At 40.8% G+C, this 20,609-nt stretch overlaps 1 protein-coding gene and 1 non-coding gene across 3 annotated transcripts; one reads left to right on the forward strand and one right to left on the reverse strand.

Annotated features, from left to right (window-relative positions):
• Positions 1–1,153: 1,153 nt before the first annotated feature.
• On the reverse strand, positions 1,154–11,799 carry LOC108710757 (hepatitis A virus cellular receptor 1 homolog). 2 transcript variants are annotated; one of them, XM_041586017.1, is made up of 6 exons: positions 10,955–11,799; positions 4,333–4,668; positions 4,150–4,215; positions 3,788–3,892; positions 3,185–3,221; positions 1,154–2,077 (listed from the first exon to the last, which is right to left on the reverse strand). In XM_041586017.1, exons 1-6 carry the CDS (start codon positions 11,202–11,204, stop codon positions 2,038–2,040), a joined length of 834 nt encoding a protein of 277 aa, XP_041441951.1. In that variant the 5' UTR covers positions 11,205–11,799; the 3' UTR covers positions 1,154–2,037. The 2 variants fall into 2 exon arrangements, with proteins under 2 accessions (XP_041441951.1, XP_018107411.1); XM_018251922.2 differs by lacking the exon at positions 10,955–11,799 and adding an exon at positions 8,178–8,747.
• An 8,289-nt stretch (positions 11,800–20,088) lies between these two features.
• On the forward strand, positions 20,089–20,170 carry trnas-uga. Its single transcript has one exon. It is a non-coding gene; the product is annotated as a tRNA-Ser (tRNA).
• The last annotated feature ends 439 nt before the right edge of the window (positions 20,171–20,609 follow it).

Consider the following 20,609-nt stretch of genomic DNA (forward strand, 5'->3'; position numbering starts at 1 on the left):
TCCTGGGGGTGAGGATAAAACATATCAATGCATTATTGTAGTGATAGTGAAAGAGATGGAGGTTTTGGCTAGAGTTATAGTTGGTTGTGCAGGCCATGGGTGTGTTTCACGCCTAGAGATTCTGAAGGTGTCCAGGGAGGGAGGATACATTTATTTTTTCCCATAAACCAGAACAAAGGGCATGAGCTCAATATGCAAAAAGTGGCGCGAGGCCCATTTCCAAGTAAAGTAGTAGCTCAAATCTTGATGAATTAAAAAGGCTTTATTAGAACATGCATAGGCCTAACAAGTTTCGTGCCTATGCCACACAGGCACGAAACACGTTAGGCCTATGCATGTCCTAATAAATGGAAATGGGCCTCACTCTACTCGGATTTTTGCATATTGAAAAAATTGATTTTTTCAATATGATTTTTTCAATATTGATTTTTTCAATTTTTGGACTATTTATCTATCTATTTTGTTTTTTTATAGAGCCATACACCATTATGTTTGTGCTGACAAAAGAAATGAGTTCCCCCTTTAGATTTGAAGAACAGAACTTCACTTGACTTGAAGCAGCTCAAATGGCTAAAGAATGGTCAAGGGGCATATTTTGAAATTAATTGCTATTTTATAACCATCTGCTTAAAATAAGGCACTGATGACATTATAAAATTCAAGGGACATCAGCTGGATCTTTTCAAGAATGCTGGAAACAGGAGGTTCCAACTGTTTGACCATTTGGTCACTAGGCCACTAATCCGTTCCATATTCCTAGTAATATAGTACCACACCAGGAACGTTCTGGGCAGTAAAAGCCAGCTCTCTCAATTACCCACAACAAACAATCAGATATATGGTTGCATGGCCTAAAAATTCGAATATCGAAATTGAAATGTACTGTCTCTGTAAAAATTCGACATCGGCTATTCGCCATCTAAAACCTGCCGAATTGCTGTTTTAGCCTATGGGAGACATCCTAGAACCTATTTGGAGTCAATTGGAGGACTTTGAAAAATCCATGTTTTTTTTTAAAAATTTGAATCGAATTTGATCGAATGCAATGTTACTTCAATTTGTATGATTCGAATTCGAACGAAAACAGCCTATTCACCCAGATAAATAAACTTTTTCAATAAATTTCAGTTTGGTCTTTTTTTATTCGAATTTCGAAGTTATGGGAGTTCAAAAAAACTCCCATTACTTTAAAATTTGACCTTTCATGAATTGGCCCCTAAATGTCTGATTGACTGCTGTGGATATACACCCTGGAGCAGATTTGCATCAGTTTTAGTAAATGAGGGTCAGTAAATGATTTTGGAGACTGAGCAGTGATAGGCTGGTACTGAGCCATTTGTAATGTTGTGGCAGCATCTTCGTTCTCCCATTGTCTGGAAACCACACACCAGAACCAGTTCATGGGGAAAACCCTGAGATTAACTGGTAGAAATAAAAGATGATTAAATGCACTTTCCAGTAGTTAGTAAGTGGTAATGATAGTCCCATTGTCTGCAATGATTTCTATCCAGATCATCCAAGTGAAAGAGCTCATTATTATTCCATTGCTAACCTGCTTCTTTGAAATGCATATATTTGGGTTCCTGCTTGTCTCCATGTAATGATGGTAATTTCCTTCATATGGAATGTGAAAAGCCTAAAAACACATGTCCACATTGACCAAATCCATATGTCAAATATTGAAGGATTACAACTAGTTTTGTTGGTTTCTCTTGTTGGTTCTGGTTGTTCCATGGAGATAGCCAGTGACCCCGATGTTGAATTCAGAGACAGTAGTATGGCTGAAGTCCTTATTCCTCCAAAGCTGTGTTATCCAGAGTCTAATGATCCCTCTAATTCCTTCTGGGCCATGTACACACATTTTATACTTGTATCCGCATTTTTTAAAATTGTGTGTGCAGGTCTGGATAATTGCAAAATTTTGTGTTTGCACATAGAATTCTTTGTGCGCACCACAATTTGTTGGCTGCGCTGGCCTCAAAATTTGTGTGTGCGAGCATGAGTTTACAGCTTAGAGGGAACATTGCCCAAGTCTGATCAATACTGGGGATTTTTTAGATCATCCAATGGTAAATCACTGCAACAAAAGAAATAATTATACTAGCACAATTTCACATAAGAGTATATTTAATAATGTGTAAGTTAGAATTTCCGGTGAAGCTGAAGATTTTATCTGCAGGTCTAACGTTGCCCTAGAGACCCATTTGAATCCTGATCACCATTTTACACCCCATTAATCTACAGTCAGGCATCTTCTATAATTTGTTAAAGGGGACCTGTCACCCTACAAAATAATTTCAAATTCTTTTCTATCATGTTAGTTGAGCAAAATAAACTTTATTCACACTATATTTGTGAAAATTTAAATTTTGTTTGCTTCAGTCTTGGAATTACACAATCACAGCACACAGGCAGGAGCCATTTTGTGGACATTGTTATTAAGACAAATTGTGTATTACCTCAAAATCTTGTGTATACACCAGAACGGGGAACCTAATGCCCTTGCGCAGTACCGTACATAATTATAGAGCCTGAGGAGGGAAGGGGGAATTTAATGAGTGCAGTGACACGTAGGAAGTGCTGAATGGAAAGTGAAAGTAATTGAATGCCCCATCTCTATGCCTCGGGCATAGAGACGGGGCAGATATTTGATTGACAGCTCAGATATTTAAACACCTTTATAACAGGTATGGATGCTTTAATGAAAAAAATAATTTGTGTTTATGTTTAATTTGCAAAGGACATTCATTATACAGTTTTTTATGTGTAGATGACAGGTCCACTTTAATAAACATCTTCAAAGAAGCAACATTTGTTTCCCATAAGGATCACGGATGTTGTATTGCCCTGCCTGGTACAAGCCTACAGCACAACATTAATCCACCAGGTCCTGGGTTTTTGGATTCATTTCAAAAGTATATGTATAGAATATTTGGTGGAATGCTAAACTAAACCTGATCCTTCATTTCTGCACTCCTACTGTATCTGATAGAAAATTCTTAGCATCATCTTGGACACCTCCAGTGATTTGATACAGGCCATTCTTGCCATTAGTCAAGGTTAGAATTTTAGGTGGGGTGAGGGGTTTGCGGTATCAAGGCAATGGCCCCTAGAGTGCCTTCCACACATGGTGCAGCATTCAGTTACACACTAAATATTAGCAATTTACAATTTAGTAACTTACATGACAGAAGTGTCTGCTTTGTCTTTCTGCGTCTTATCTGCAAAACACGTAACATGGATTATGAAACTTATAAGGCTTGTGAACAATGGAAAGTTAATTAGCAACAAAAAAGGACAAAAAAATAGGCATAAAGTACAAAGTTCCTTGCACCACTTGTAGATTAAGAGGGTTATTTATTAAAGTCAGAATGCTAAAAAATCAAGTTCTTCAAATTTTTTTTACTATAAAATCCAAGTTTTTAGTGGAAAAAAACCCAGATTTTTAGAGATTTATTATACTGCTAGGATCCAAAAAATCAGAATCCGAAAATGTGCCGAGGTTGTACATAAGTCAATAGGAGAGATCCCTATCCTATTTGGAAGTTTCTGTGGTCTGTGTTGGAAATAGCCCAAAAATCAGACTATTTTGGGCTTTTCGGGCAAAAATCTGAACAATTCAATAAGGTGTAGGGTGGGGGAAGAGGGTAGCAGTGTTGAGGGGGCAGAAGGCGGGGCCCCAGGGGTAGCATCCCGGCGAGTCTTGCACACCCTAGCGTGACCCTGTAAATGAGCCCTATTGTGTTTAGCAGTGCCACTATATCTTGAGATACTTAGGGATACTTACATCTGCTTAGTATCACAACTCCTAGCGATATGAGGATAAAGCTTAGAAGAATGGAGAGTCTAATTATATTAACCACTTTAATAGTCTGATCTTCTCCAAAGCCACCTATGGAAGGGAAAGAGAAAATGTTATTATTATTATTATTATTATGAATAAATTATACTCATTTCATGTTGATGATGCTTTGTGCCAACAAGAACTTTGGTGGTCTACAGAAGGGGTCCCATACATTATTTAGACACAGAGCCCACTGTTTATATTGACTGCCCCTCAAAGCACCAAGGCCTAGACTTCCACACACTTGGGCTCTTAACAGATTTGCAAGCAAACACAACAGTTTTCACTATCTAGAAGTGTCAAACCTGCAGGTAGGGAGGTGGTGGCCTCACTGATTATATATCCAGACGTTGGGAAAAACATGGGTCTACCTGCAAATAGAATGATAGAAGAAAAAAAAATTAAGAAATAATATGGTGCTTGAATATGGCATTAGAGGAGGAATGTAAATAATTTGCTTGGAGGGACCATGGATCTACTCAACTCACCTTCCCTCACAGTAACATGAATCCGATTCTTCTCATAACTGACCCCACCAGGGGTCTCCACCCGACAGCAGAAGGTTCCTGAGTCACTGAATGTCAGCCCAGTGATGGTCAGAGACACATCCCCCTCTGCCAGGTTCCCCAATAATTCATATCTGCCTGATGCTGCCAGTGTCTTCTCCTTGGTATCAGTCCATATGATCACCTTGTAACAAGAGCCTAAGCAGCTGGACTTCCCCCAGCACATTTCGGAAATGCCTTCCTGAATGGAGTAAGTGCAGGGCAAAACCAATGTATCCCCTTCTGAGGCAATCACATATTTCTCTGCTGTCCCTAGGTCTGTGAAATAAAGTAAAGTTGAGAAAGAGAAAGAGGGAAAGCCTTTATTTAAAGCCTCCTATTTCTTAATACAGTACTCCACTAAATATTAGCATGCAAAAGATACAGAAAGGCTATAGGGATATAGACACCAACCCAGGGGCGGTTCACCTTAAAGTTAACTTTTAGTATGTCTTAGCAACTATGCAATTGGTCTTCATATTTCTGATAGTTTTTAAATTATTTGCCTTCCTCTTCTACCATCTCGTCAGCTATCAAATGGGGGTCACTAAAGGTGAACTACCCATTTAAATATAAAATGATCCCAAATATAAAATTACAATTATGAAATGAAATGTAATTCATTACAAATATTAAATGATTTTGATGAAATGAATCAATGCAATCGCTACTAAAATATTCAATAATTTTGATTAAATGAATCAATGTAATCGCTACTGAAAGCAGCATCTTTCAATCAGTAATTTACACACCTGTAAGCGTAGTGTAGCTAGTCCAACTGTCTCTCAGGTGCTCCGTCCATGCACCTACATATACCAATGTAAATTCAAATAGGAGGACAGAAGGACAATATGCAGAATGACTGCTAATGTGCAATTTATTGCTTATCCACGCGACATGTTTCGGGCGTCACAGGCCCTTTTTCAAGTGAAAGCAGCATCTGTCTGTACTTCTCTCACTACACCTGGCTCTGACTTTTGAGACAATGTTGCAGCATCCTGAGCAGCTGTATCACTGTCTGGGCTGGGAATTGCACTGTCATGGAGCGCAAGACCCTACAGAGTATAGTGAAGACAGCAGAGAAGATCATAGGTGTCTCTCTTCCTTCCATCACAGACATTTACACCACTCGCTGCATCCGTAAAGCCACTAGCATTGTGGCTGATCCAACACACCCCTCACACTCATTGTTCACACTCCTGCCATCTGGAAAAAGGTACCGAAGCATTAGGGCCCTATAAGGCTCCTGAATACTCAGGGACCGGACAGATCACTCTCACACACACACTCCATCTGACCTTACTATATACAACAACGTTACACAGCCACTGTACGCCATTGTATGGATGAATAGCCATTGGATACAGTTGTTCCCTATGTTCTTTATCATGTTCTTGCTACTGTTATGTCACAATGATACACCCATCATATCTGAAGTTTAGCATTATTTACTTAACATATTACATCTGCTGAGTGTGCACTGTATTATCCTGTCCCTGCACTGTGCTGACCTGTCTTGCAAGAGTTGCATATTTTTGCACTTGCACTTTTTGTCTGTTGTCCTGTACATCTATGTTGTGTGTAGCACCATGGTCCTAGAGGAACGTTGTTTTGTTTCACTGTGTACTGTACAAAAGTATATGGATGAAATGACAATAAACTCATTATTGACTCTTGACTTGACTCTACTCCAGCAAAGCCAGGTCTATTAATCAACTGTTTCTGTTACATTGTAAAAAAATGTTAGAGCCACAGGGACAGAGAATAGAAATGGCCCGACAGATACAGCTTTCCATAGAAATTACATTTACTAACAACTTTAAATCCATTGGAAATATGTATGTATGAATACAGGAAACATGCCTAGAATTACATTTTCTTTCACCGGGCAACATTTTATTTTTGGGGTGGCATGCCCTTTAAGATGCTTTATAACATTAGACCCCCCAAGCCTTTCCTGTGTCATTCTAAAGATCTGGGTTAGTGAGTGTGAAGCAATAGGAGAACGGCAAATGTCACAGTTGTGGTCTGCCAGTTAGTGCTACAGAAATGTGGTTTATCATTTACTCTGGGGCAATTTACCTTAAAATGAGCCCTTAGTATCACATAGATCTGTCTGTATTTTCTGGGTTCCATTATAATTGCATCAATTGTGTTTGATATTTTTCCCAAGTATAATAAAACAGAGCACTACTTTGGCTTAACAATCAAATTAAATGTGCTTAGGGCCTCGGGATTTGCCTTACTCAGGGGAAGGTGGGGTCCAACATATGGAAGTGTATTTTTCTAAAAGTGAGTGACCTTAGTAAACTTGTGTTTATAGGGAAAAGCAGGGCACAAACGTCACACTTGTATCTACAGAATCGCATTGTTTGAGGCAGATATTTGCTAGAGACCTATTTGTTAAATTCTAAGAAAAATGCAAGTTACACAGGATGCAGGAACTAGGGGTAGGCAGAAAAGGCACATGGGGGGGCTAGAACTGTGGCCCTGTGTATCCAGAACTTCACCGATGAGTGCAGTGTAGAACTGGGATGCCAGGGGCCCACCGGAAAACCTTAGACCGTGGGCCCATTTCCCAAACTATTATGCCTCCTCTCCTCACTCAACCTCTTTATTCTCCTAGTCTTTTATATCTACTTTCTATACTCTATTCTTCCATTATTACAAATTTATTCCCATAAAGAAATAAGGAATGACCATGAAATAGGCCAAATGTTTAGACTCAAGAGGGCACACTGACACCTGGGCCCACCAAAAGTTTTCCTGGTATCCCGTGGGCCAGTCCATCACTGGATGAGTGGCGACCAGATGGGGTTGGTGGCGAGCAGGTGACGTAGAAGCGATGGCCAGGGGCTTTCCATGGGCACCAGAAGCTTTTGTTCCATGTCTAAAAATGAAGATAGCAGACCCAGAAGCTGCAGGGGTCATGAGCATAAACAGTAGGTGATTTTTGTGTCTGTGGAGGTTAAATAAAGACATTTTCTAAAAGGATTCCTTCACAGTATTGAAGGTCCAATTCAAAGTATAATCCCCCCCAATGATTACAAATTCAGTTCGGATGAGGCAAATAGATTTTGCTTGTTGCCTGCAGCTGCAACGAGAATCCCATGTGCATTTAAAGAGGTGGTAAACCTTAAGTTAACTGTTATAGAATAGCTAATTCTAAGCAACTTTTCAATTGGCCTTCATCTGTATATATAGTTTATAAATTATTTGCCTTCTTCCTCTGACTCTTTCCAGCTTTCAAATGGAGGTCGCTGACCCTTATCTTAAAATCAAAGGCTAAAAATGTAATGTTATTGCTACTTTTTATTACACCTCTTTCTATACAGGCCTCTCCTATTCATATCCCATCTCTTATTCAAATCAATGGTTGCTAGGGTAATTTTGACCCTAGCAACCAGACTGCTGAAAATTGCAAACCGGAGAGCTGCTGAATAAAAAGCCAAACAACTCAAAAACCACAGATAATACAAAATCAACACCAATTGTAAATTGTTCCAGAATGTCACTCTCTGCATCATACTAAAAGTTCATTTAAAGGTGAACCACCCCTTTAAATAGCCATAGATGCAGGTTAATATTTAGAGTATGTATATTATATTTATATATATTTTTGCCTTTACATATCCTTTAAATAGGTCACTTGCAATAATAATAAGATAATAATAGTAAAGCATCTCCCCAGTCACAAAACTCAGATCTCTTTCTGGCTGGCAGCTTCTCTTACCCATCTTAGCAGATCTGGTCACTTCCCGTTTTGAATGATTAGATCAGGTACTTACTTGGAAGAAGGAGGAGAAAGAAGAAAATTCCAAATGAGACTGGAGCCATGCCTGGTTGTGTGCCTGGCCCTGCAGATAATGGCTACTGTCAGCCAAGAAAGACTACGAAGGCAAGTCAAGTTGTGATCAGTCAGTCCAGTACAAATCAACTCAACTCAAGCGAGGAAAGAAATGATAACCAGCCTCTCAGGTCACCCAAACCAACAACAGAGAGAGGAAGTCCTGAAATCATTGCACTTTGCTGATGTATTACAATTGCACAATTACAATTTCGCAACTGGAATAAGAAGCCCATCACCAATGATATGGCAGGCAACATGTCCTGTGATCCAAACATACTCCTCCAGGTTACTGGACAACTACTCCAAGAACTTTTGGAGATTCTTTTATCAAGTGAGTTTGGCAAATAAGCAGAGCCTTGCCCATTTGAGTCTTCCAATGAGTGACTACTGGGGAGGAGGCTTCTTGAACTCCCTCTCAAATCCTTCTTCAATACTAATGTTGAAGACTACTGAAACTTGTCTAGTACAGGTATAGGGCCTGTTATGCAGAAAGCTTGGAACCTAGGGTTTTCCGGATAACGTATCTTTCCATAATTTGGAACTGTATATCTTAAGTCTACTAGAAAATCATGTACATATGAAATAAACCCAATAGGCTGGTATTGCTTCCAATAAGGATTTATTATATCTTAGTTGGGATCAAGTACAACATACTATTTTATTATAACAGCGAAAAGGGTAATCATTTTTAAAACTTTGGATTATTTGGATAAAATGGAGTCAATGGGAGACAGCTTTTCTGTAATTCGGAGCTTTCTGAATAAGGGGATTCTAGTTAATGGATCCTATACCTTTATATAATATTTTAAGCCCCTCTATTAACGGTTTCATGACCTTTATAAAAGTGTCTGACCCTTAACTCCTTGTTTTTAAGTGGTCGCAGGACTCAGGACAGGACTATTCTCATAATTTAAGGTACTTATGAGCGTCACTCATAAAGGATGATGAATGTATCCCACATTATCCCTTATGAGTGACGCTCATACGTATCATAAGTACTAATAAGAGTTCCCTGTATAACTCAACCTGTAGCCTTGTTCCTTTATAAGGTCACAGAACCCTTCAGTGACATCCAATATCCTTATAATTTACAGTAGGGGGTACATTATCCCTTATAATACATGAGTGATATTCAGAATTCCCCGTATAACTCAGTCTGCAACCTTGTGCCTTTATATGGTCACAGAATTCTTCAGTGACTTCTAATATCCTTATAATTTTAAGTAGGGGGTACATTATATACTGTATGTATATATATATATATATATATATAAAGTTACATAGTACCACAGTCTTTTTTCACAAGTATTCCCGTTGACTGCGGTACTATGTCACTTTATTTACCAGTACCCGGTAAGTTGCTATATATAAGTTTAGGGAGTTGTATGTATTTTCTGTCATTCTATTTCCACACTTTAAAGACACTTTAAGGTGGCCATACATGGATAGATCCGCTCGTTTGGCGATATCGCCAAACGAGCGGATCTCCCTCTGATATGCCCACCTTGAGGATCCTAGCGTTTCGTAAATGGGCGGTCGGATCGCGGGACCGCTTCAACGAACAGATGCGGCCGTGATCCGACGGGATTTTTAACCCCATCTGATCGAGATCTGGCCGACTTTCGGCCAGATCTCGATCGGGGAAGCCCGTCGGGGGCCCCCATACACGGGCCAATAAGCTGCCACAGCTTTTATCGGCCCGTGTATGGCCAACTTTAGTCAGTGGTTGACTAGTGTAGGTTCTACCCCTCTACAACAGAAGAAAACATAATAAAATCCTTCCATCCATACTCAGTGGGTCCCATAACATTTCTTGACCCCTGACTCCACTGGATTGATCCTTACTTGCTCTTTTGGACTGTGCCAGCCACTTTGTCTCCCGCTTTTCTGCCAGGGGGTGCCAACTTTTCTCCTAGAAACAATGACTTGACAGTGTGTAGTGGCAAGATGCCTCTAGAAATGACGGAAGGTCATGAACCTGAAATTCCATTTAAGCCCTCAGCTGTGCTCCCTGCTCTCTCCAGAGGGAACCAATCCATAATGAGCACATATGGCATAACAATCTTGTAGCTCTTCATTATTTATCTGATTATTTATCTGATTATTTATCTGACTAAGCCCACTAATGGTACCTTTGCCCTGTGCCCCCCAGTGGTTAAAAGCAGAAATGTTCCAACATAACAAAGCATTGGCCAGTATCTGCAGGCAAGGTGGACTGGAACCCGGACCTTAGTAAAACATATTTCCCGACAGGATTTGAAAGACACTGGCATCCTTGCATAGCCTGCATCAAGATAATTATCAGATAGGGAGCTTGAAAGACACTCTGGATTATAAAAGAAAGGAGTTCAGTCATAATGAACTTAAGAGCAGTGATGTTATTAGAGCTGCAAAGTTTGTTTGAGGTCTAGTAAGTACCATTTACTAGTCATCTGATTGAAAGCAAGCATCCTATAGGTTGCTATGGGTTATAAGACCTCAACAAACCTTGTTCTTCTTATTACATAACACCATCGTCCTCAGTAAACAATTAGCTGCCTATGAAACCCTATGTGAACTACAGAAGGCAGGGGATGGCAAATGTTGTCCAAGATAGTGGAACATTAAAAGGCAAAATGTGGATAGGATGAATCAAATTTGAGTGTTCCTGAAATAATGGGCCAGAGGTGCAGTTTACTTGGAACTATTTAGTCACATAGTTCTGAACCCACTCACCTTTCTGTACAAGAAAATGTATCTCTCTCTTTTGGTCATTGAACGGACCAGGGATCTCCACCCGGCAGCAGTAGGTTCCTGAGTCATTGAAGGTCAGTTTGTTGATGGTCAGAGACCCCCTGCCCCCCTGTCTAATGTTCCCCTTTAATCCATATCTATTTGATGTACTCCAGGTCACTTTACTACCGTCAGTCCAGATGATCTTATTGTTATAAGAGAACACTGAGCAGGTGCCCTTCCCCCAGCACATGTGGTAGGTGCTATGTTTAATGGGGTAAGTACAGGGTAAAACCAATGTCTCCCCCTCTGATCCCTGCACATGTTTCTTAGCTACTGACAGACCTGTGGGACAAAGCAGAGAGACCTGTATCAGTTTATTATCTGTATCACAGCTTTATATACCAGCTTTATATACATAATGAATAATGAATGTATTCCCAAATTGTGACTGTCTACCTTAAAGGGACAGTATAGATATTGTGGCACAACATCAATGACTATCCAGCTGCCAACAACTCACTCTCTAAGACCATTAGGTTTAAGGACACAAACATTGTTTGAGCACTGGCAAAGCACCTCAATAGGCTACAATATGGGACCGACATATGCAAACCTCTTTATGGCCCAAATGGAGAAATGTAGAATAAATATAAACAAACACTTTGCCCCCATTTTCTTATAAGTTGATGTTACATTGGCAATTTATTCTTCACTGGGCAGGGTACAGAGAATCTGCTGAGTTCAGGGAGTAGTCAGATACCTGGGAGCCCACCATTGATGGTATTTTTAGTAGTACCATTTTGACCTCGTGTAAGACAAAACTCATTAAAGGAAAACCTTTAGTAATAGTCAGGCAATGTATTCATACAGAATACAACATAACAGTTTTGTCTGGGTAAGCTGTTGGAGTAACACACAGAATGTCACCCAAGGACTTACCAAAGACCCACCTCTTGGTCCAAGCGTTATATAGCTTTCAGAAGGCATTTACAGTAATTGTGACAAGGGGTGCACGGAAATACCATACATGGTCTGGCGAGGAGACTTACTGGCATATATATTTATACATTCCTGTAAGATGTGCAGTTTTGCAACATAAGAGTTTTCTGGTTCCAACTGTCCACAGCCTCGTAAACATCTGTTGGCTAAACATAGACATTGTGGTACAGACAGCTATTGAGCAACACTTCTGCAAAAGGGCATAAGAGACATGCTGACACTATGCTGACACTCTGGAATCTAAGTAACAGAGTGGAGATCATTTATTTGTATGGCCTAGTATAAGTTATATGAGTGACCATTGTCCACAGTTGACCATTAGCCCTTATAGTCCATCCTGCCTTGGGCCCTATAGCATTATGGCGTCATAGAGGGCGGGGGTAACAAATATCAACCCTACACTGACACTAGCCATTCGTCCATTTTAGGAATAAGACCGTTCCAGATATATTTTATATAAACACCATAGGATTCATAGCAGAGTTTGATCTGGATATATCTGTTATTCTAAATAAGGGGAGGCAGGATATGGACGTTACCCACTAACTGATTTGCATTAAAAAAAAATCCAAATAATCCTTTAATGAGAATCCCAGTCGATCTGTATAAATCTGGCTGCATGTTCTTTGTTTCTATATTTGGAGTTGGAAGCATTAAATGGGTTGCTCACCTTTAATTTAACTTTTAGTATGATGTAGAGAGTGATATTCTGAGTCAATTTGGTTTTCATTTCATTTTTTATTATTTGTAGCTTTTGAGTTATTTAGATTTTTATTCAGCAGCTCTCCACTTGATGAACTTGATGGACTTTGCCTTTTTTAAACTCAATTTAACTCCAGTTTGCCTTTTCAGCAACCTGGTTGCTAGGATCCAAAATACCCTAGCAACCTTGAATTAATTTGAATAAGAGACTGGAATATGAATAGGAGAGGGCTTACATATAAAATTAAGTAATAAAAAGTAGCAATAACAATAAATCTGTAGCCTTAGATGGCGTAAGTGACCCCCATTTGAAAGCTGGAAAGAGTCAGAAGAAGAAGTCAAATAATTTAAAAAAAGATAATTTAAAGGTGAACCACCCCTTTTAATTCCCAGCACTAAGCAAGTCTTTCCTTCCTCCCATGTCTGATTCCAGTGTAATATCACAGCACAATAATCTCTGAATGTAAGATAAGAGCAAAATGTAAGACAGACATTTACCTGGGGAGCAGAGGATTTGCAGACTTATCCATGTCCAGAGCAAAGACCCCTGTCTGGGCATCCCGGTGACCAGGGCCGGACTGGGATTAAAAAGCAGCCCTGGCAAAAAAAATCAAAGCAGCCCACAAAGAAATGCATGCTGGTCTTTTATTTACACACAAGCATATTTTATAGATAGATATATACATTTATATATTTTTTTTTATATTATAAGTCATAAACAAATACAAAAGGAGTACATTTTAGTTTCTGGGCTTGCACTAAAGGAGAACTAATAATGCATCCTATAAGATACATACCAATGGGCATTTAAATTTATGTTTGCTTATCATTTACAGTAGGGGGTACATTATCCCTTATAATACATGAGTGATACTCAGAGTTCCCTGTATAACTCAGCCTGCAGCCTTGTGTCTTTATATGGTCACAGAACAACCCCTCAGTGACTTCTAATATCCTTATCATTTACAGTAGGGGGTACATTATCCCTTATAATACATGAGTGATACTCAGAGTTCCCTGTATAACTCAGCCTGCAGCCTTTTGCCTTTATATGGTCACAGAACAACCCCTCAGTGACTTCTAATATCCTTATCATTTACAGTAGGGGGTACATTATCCCTTATAATACATGAGTGATACTCAGAGTTCCCTGTATAACTCAGCCTGCAGCCTTGTGCCTTTATATGGTCACAGAACAGGTCTGGACTGAGAATTAAAACAGGCCCTGGCATTTCAGGTACACAGAGGCCCAATCAGCCCACATAGAAGCCCAACCAGCTCCCACCAGCCCACTAAATAGTGACTTTCTATGGGGCCTTATAGCAGCCCCTCTGGCATTTGCCAGAACCCACAGATTGCCAGTCCGGGCCTGTCACAGAACAACCCCTCAGTGACTTCTAATATCCTTATCATTTACAGTAGGGGGTACATTATCCCTTATAATACATGAGTGATACTCAGCGTTCCCTGTATAACTCAGTCTGCAGCAGTTCTAGAGTTGCCAACTCACATACCACAGGGACTCCAGTGCCTGTCTCTCTCCTGCTAACTGTTGCTGTAACCCTGCCTTTGTACTGTATCTCTCTCTTCCTTGTTCCATTAGCCCAAAACATTTCATGGAACATAGTGGCCACCAACTATTTCATACTATGACAGCCCACTGTCACAAGAAATACAGAAAGAAAATGAAAGAGGATGGATCCTTTCTGCTTTATTTTTTTTTCAAATTCTCACTCATAACCCTTCACCATTTAGCTTTTCTTTATTCCAGCTTTCTCTCCTTTCATTCTTTATTCTGCTTCCCCATGTTCACTCCTATAAATTTTGCCCCTTTATTTATTAAATCAGCCTCTCCTCCTTTTACTCCTATTTTTTTTTCAATTGTTTGTTTGCACATTGCAAAACAAAAAAATGGATAATTGCATGTTACTGTGGCAGGGAGCATTACATTCACGGCTTCAGGCTCAGCACAGGTAGGCCAGCAGTCAGCAGAAACAATATTATCCACACCTGTCCACAGCCTCAGTAACTACTGGGCAGACGTGGACCTGCTGGCTGCTGCTCTACAATAGTGTGTGTGCTGCAGCCTGTCTATACTCACTGAGCTGATGCGGGCGGAACAGAGAGGGGACTAAGAGGCCCTGTGCGTCCAGCTTACACTCGTGCACGGCAGCAGAGAGCAGAGAGGAGTGGGAGGGGCGGAGCCATAGTGGGAGCTAGTACGGAGGAGCTGGGTCCTAGAGCCCACCGGATGCAGTGAAAGGTGAGTTATCACTCAGGAGCGGCCCAATTAATCAAAATATAATGCGGCCCCTCGGGCATTTGCCCGAACAGTTACATTGTCAGTCCGGGCCTGCCGGTGACAGTAACCCTGGTGTAGGTCTGTTTTATGGGTGCAGCTCATGTAACGCAGAGAAAGTCTCCTCAGGGGAAGAGGAGGGGAAGTATCTAATATACGATTCTCTAGAAATTACTGGGCCTCACAGCAAATAATTTTTCAGGCCCCCAAAATGTCTAGAGATTGACCTGATTTACCAATATTTATTGAAATTGTATATAAATAAGGGCCTCATGGGTCCCTTACACTTCCTGGGCCCCCTGCAGCCGCAGGGTCTGCTTCCTCTGTAATTACGCCTCTGGTCGGGGCTGTGATTGATGGGGGACCCTGGGTTAAATATCCTGCGTCATGTCCCATTAACAGAACAATCCAACTTACAGCCCCATTATTAAACCACAACTCCCTGATTCACCTCTTGAGTTATGGCACAAGAACAATTATAGGGTGTAGAACCCTGATATCAATGTCTCTGACATTACTATACACAGTATCACACAGTTCCACCCATTCCCATGAGTGAGATAAATCCATGGAGTGCAGCTGCCTATAAACAGGAGCAGCCAGGGGTGTAACTATAGAGGAAGCAGACCCTGCGTCTGCAGGGGGCCCAGGAAGTATAGGAGCCCCATGAGGCCCTAATTCATATATAGTATCAATAAATGTTGGTAAAACAAGTCAACCTCTAAGCAATTTGGTGGCATGAAAAATAATTTGCTGGGGGGCCCAGTAATATCTAGTTAAACCACTATAAGCAGTCCTGCTTAAAGGAACAGTAACACCAAAAAAATGAAAGTGTTTTAATGGAATGCCACTATAATGTATTATTGCCCTGCACTGGTAAAACTGGTGTGTTTGCTTCAGACAGATTACTATAGTTTATATAAACAAGCTGCTGTGTAACAATGGGGCAGCCATTCAAGCACAGGATACACAGTAGATTACAGATAAGTACTACTATAGTTTATATAAACAAGCTGCTGTGTAGCCATGGGGGTGGCCATTCAAGCACAGGATACACAGTAGATAACAGATAAGTACTAATATAGTTTATATAAACAAGCTGCTGTGTAGCCATGGGGGTGGCCATTCAAGCACATGATACACAGTAGATAACAGATAAATTCTTAAGAATCCCATTGTATATGGAAGAGCTAAAGGAAAAGAGGTGGATACCCTTAATTACCTACTTATAATAGTATCCACTTGGTTACTGCGAGAGTCTAACCAAAGTCAGTATGAATTCATTTGAAAAAAAAAATTTAAGAGAGAAAGGTTCCCTGCATGTAGCCAAATATCTTGTAATAAGTGCAGAGCAATAGATCAAATTAATTAATTTGAATAAATAGCTAATCTAATTAGTCAATCAATATTTTAAAGTGCTTATTGAGAGATCATTAATTAATTAATTCTAACACAAAGTTCATGCACAAATTCATTCACAATTCATCAGCTAGTTGTGCAATGTTGTGCAATATAAACTAATAAATTACTTTTCCCAAATGAATTGTGATTCAAATGAATTATAATTCATAAATATAAAAATGAATTCTGTGACCATTGATAAAATGCGATAAATTATAGAACCAATTTGCTCAAATTCATAAAATAGTAGAGTGCAAAGGAAAATAAGAATGGTGGCGTTGTCCCAAAAACTGCTGGAGTTGGAGAAGACAGGGTAACCGGGACTGTGAACTTGTAATTTACCTTGCCCTAATCTGTTAAAAGGTTAACTAAACCTGTTTGTAAGTGTAAGTAACCATTAGTACAAGATATTTGGCTACAAGCGGGGTACTTTTTCATACTACAGAGCTTATCTGCTTATCTGTTATCTGCTGTGTACCATGTGCTTTTCTCCTTTTTCAGCATTGAATGGCTGCCCCCTTGGATACACAGCAGGTTGTGTATATATATATATATATATATATATATATATATATATATATATATATATATATAACCCTAATTTGGTTACTGTCTCTTTAAATAGAGCAATCCAGGGGCCCTGAGTCCCTTTTGCGTATAAAAAGTACCGGGAACTGGAAATTACAGCGCAGTGCCTCCACCTAGGGAACACTGAGGAACACACCTCAGGGGGATTCCACTAGGAATAATAAAACTCACACAGTTTGCAAATGAAACAAATATAAACTTTATATGAACTGCAATAAAACTTTGGCAAATTAATACACCATTCACTCCTATACTGGGGACATGTGGGACACTACCTAATCACTATTAGGTACTTAATTGTTGCTCCAACACAGTCCTCCTTTTTAATATCAAAGTTCCAATCCTCCGGAAGGGGTTAATAACCACACAGTTCAAATGAAATGTTCCTTCCCCAGAGCTCTTATTCCCCAGGTAGCACTACTACATACCTCCCAACATTTTGGAAATCAAAAGAGGGACAAAAAAAAGGTTTTGGCCATGCCCATTTTTGTGGCCACACCCCCTAATTACCATGTTCATTTTACAAATTGTATGGTATGTTACACACAAACTAATATGCAGTAACACACACACACACTAACACACACACACACACTGACACACACACACAGTATAGTAACACACACACACAGTAACACACACACACACACACTAACACACACACTAACACACACACATACTAACACACACACGAACAGACTATAAACAGATTCTGCTTTCAAAACAAATTACATTTATAAATAACATATTACAATCAGCTTTGGGAGGAACCGCAACCAGTGCGGCGCCAGCCACATACCTCACAAACAGCCTACCCCTAGTCCGCCACTGACAAATGTTAAGCTCTTTGATGACAAAGAGAGCAGCGCTCATTTGCGCACATCCACTGCCCCATTTGCACAGACCGCGCGCCCTAGTTTGCGCACGGTTACGCGTGGGCGCCATTAATTACGCTTGTGCACCCTCGTTTGCGCCTAGTTACGCGTGTGCGCAATTAATTATGCTCGTGCGCCCTTGTTACCTGGAGAAAGGTAAGGAAAATGGGAAGGCCTGAAGTCCAGTCATTCATTATTAGACTGTCTAACCTCACTGGGTTACAGGTTTAGCCAGTGCAGGGCGCGGCCCCCGCAAACGAGGGCGCACGTGAGTAACCGTACTGGCTGCACTGGCTAAACCTGTAACCCAGTGAGGTTAGACAGTCTAATAATGAATGACTGGACTTCAGGCCTTCCCATTTTCCTTACCTTTCTCCTTCCTCAGGTCGGAATCCAGGCGGGTCCGAAACTGAAAGGTGGCGGCGATGTCACCAGAGCGCAGAGGTGTGAGGAGCAGCTCCTCTCGGAAAGAATCACCCCCAGGCGGCTCGGCACACTGCCCAGTCCAGGCGCTGGACCACAACACAGCGGCTAAAAGCACAGCACCGGCCATCTTCCAACCTAGCAACCCTTCCGGTTCCTGAACAGCCGTAACCAATGAAGTCTATCAAGGACGTGGGTGGACTTTGACAGCCGACGAATGGGCTAATCAGGTCAGGAAATGGGCTCAGCCAATCAGAGGATAGAGTGGAAACTGCGGCTGGATGCACTCTGTGACCTTTCAGATTCAGTGTCAGCTCTGTAAGCGAGAGAAGCGGAGATTCGAATTGTGTAATATAAACACCCATACCTCCCAACATCCGAACAGATCCAAAATCCGAACAGCGGGACATCTTCACCTGCTATCCGGGATGGCGGGACAGGCAGGTAAAATCGGGACTGTCCCGCCTAATCCGGGACACTTGGGAGGTATGCTACTATTTCCCAAAAGTACCTCTCCCTTTGGAATTTAGCAGCAGCTCCCACGTAGCAGATGAATACACAAGACTTGTCTTTACTTTGGGGCCCCATGCTTGTATCCGTGCCAGTATCCTCCCTTGGGTGGCTCACTCACCGGGGTGCTCTCAGAAGCAATCACACTGGAGATTACAGGCAACTCTGCAACAGGATAAATCTCACCAGTGGCACCTTTCTCCTTCTGAGTCTCTAGCAGCTTGGCAGGAAACAGGCTGGGCTCAATCTGTACCTCCACAGATTTAACAGCCTCTCTGTACTTGACTGTCTTACATCTTCTTGTGCTGGCTCTGTTCAGCTCACTGGGATACCCTGTACATTTGGCTCCAAAATCAGGCACATTCCCTCTCCCAAGGATGCACTGGGGTGCCCAGCCAATCGGATCACTCTCCAGCCTGTAACTGGGCTGGATGATATCACAGGCAGAAAAACAGGGGAAGGATTCCTCTTGTCCCCTACATATCCTATAGTATAGTTCCTGAGCAAACACACCAGTTGTACCAGTGAGAGCAACAGTAAATTATATTTTCATTACTTTAAAACACTTTTTTTGTGTTACTGTTCCTTTAAACCCCCAATAAGGACAGCTCTAATTCTGATATCATACAGCAGCAATACAGTGTATGGCTAACTGACCACTACAATACAGTATATGGCTAACTGACCACTGCTGTGTATGAGCCGCCCCTTGGGGGAAGGGTGTTTTGGGCCTCCAACAAATTGGAAATAAGCAGGCATATCAGGAATTAAAAATCTGTTCTTGCCTCTCATCATTGGATGGGGAAGGTCATCCCATACCTCCAAGTTGACCAATTTATCAGATTAAGTAGGGTTTGTCCATCTACATAAAATATACAGTGTGAGACCATACTGGGATCTCCCTGTCCCAGGGCAGTTTAGTCCCTAATTCCCTCAACATTTCTTCCATATGAATCATTTCAAGAACATTTACATTTAATGTAATTCTAACCAAATTGCCTTGCAACTCTCTTGTAATTCAAGCATACTGCCACTAGAGGGCATACAGCTTTATAGCAATAAAAACGTCACCTTCTCCATATTAGTTCTAGTCGCACAAAGCTGAGAATCTGCCAGACGCAGAAAATGATGAATTGGCATTGACAGAGAAAGTACCAGCCCGTTAGCCTCATCTGTGTCAGCTCCCGTTGTATTATAGATGCAGCTGAGCGTCATGACAACATGTAATAAACACAAATGACCACAGGAGGGAGCATAAGCTCGCAAGATAAAATGACATGGAATTCTAGCGCTGCTATAAATTGTTATTCACCTTTTCTCCACTCAGTTTCCGTGGAGCTGTGATGGCCGAGTGGTTAAGGCGTTGGACTTGAAATCCAATGGGGTCTCCCCGCGCAGGTTCGAACCCTGCTCGCAGCGAATATTTTTTTTAAAATTAGTTAACTCCCATAACATATAGGAATTGCATGTTGTTATTACATGATCTGTAGCTGGCCTGTTTAGTATTTCTGCTGTAGGGAATTATTACATACTGTGGGATCTGTTGCTAATGGAATGTATAAGTGGTATTATACTGAAATACTATATATAGATACCATATTATTATACTTTGTAATGTTTATTTTAGATTTGGGTCATGCAACATGGATGCCCTCATAGGAGTGAGTTATATACACAATGGAGCTTGTGCAATGACAAAAGAGAGGCTGAATGTGCTTGTTCAATCAGTTTTCACACAACACTGGTTATTATCTGCCCCTTTATCTGATGGTAGAGATTAGAAGTAGATAGGGCTGCCATCTGGCCGGGTAGTTTACCAGGCGGCCTGTAAAATGATGGTTGATCCCAATGTTAATAA

Source organism: Xenopus laevis, chromosome 3L (genome assembly GCF_017654675.1).
Source record: "Xenopus laevis strain J_2021 chromosome 3L, Xenopus_laevis_v10.1, whole genome shotgun sequence".
Lineage (NCBI taxonomy): Eukaryota > Metazoa > Chordata > Amphibia > Anura > Pipidae > Xenopus > Xenopus laevis.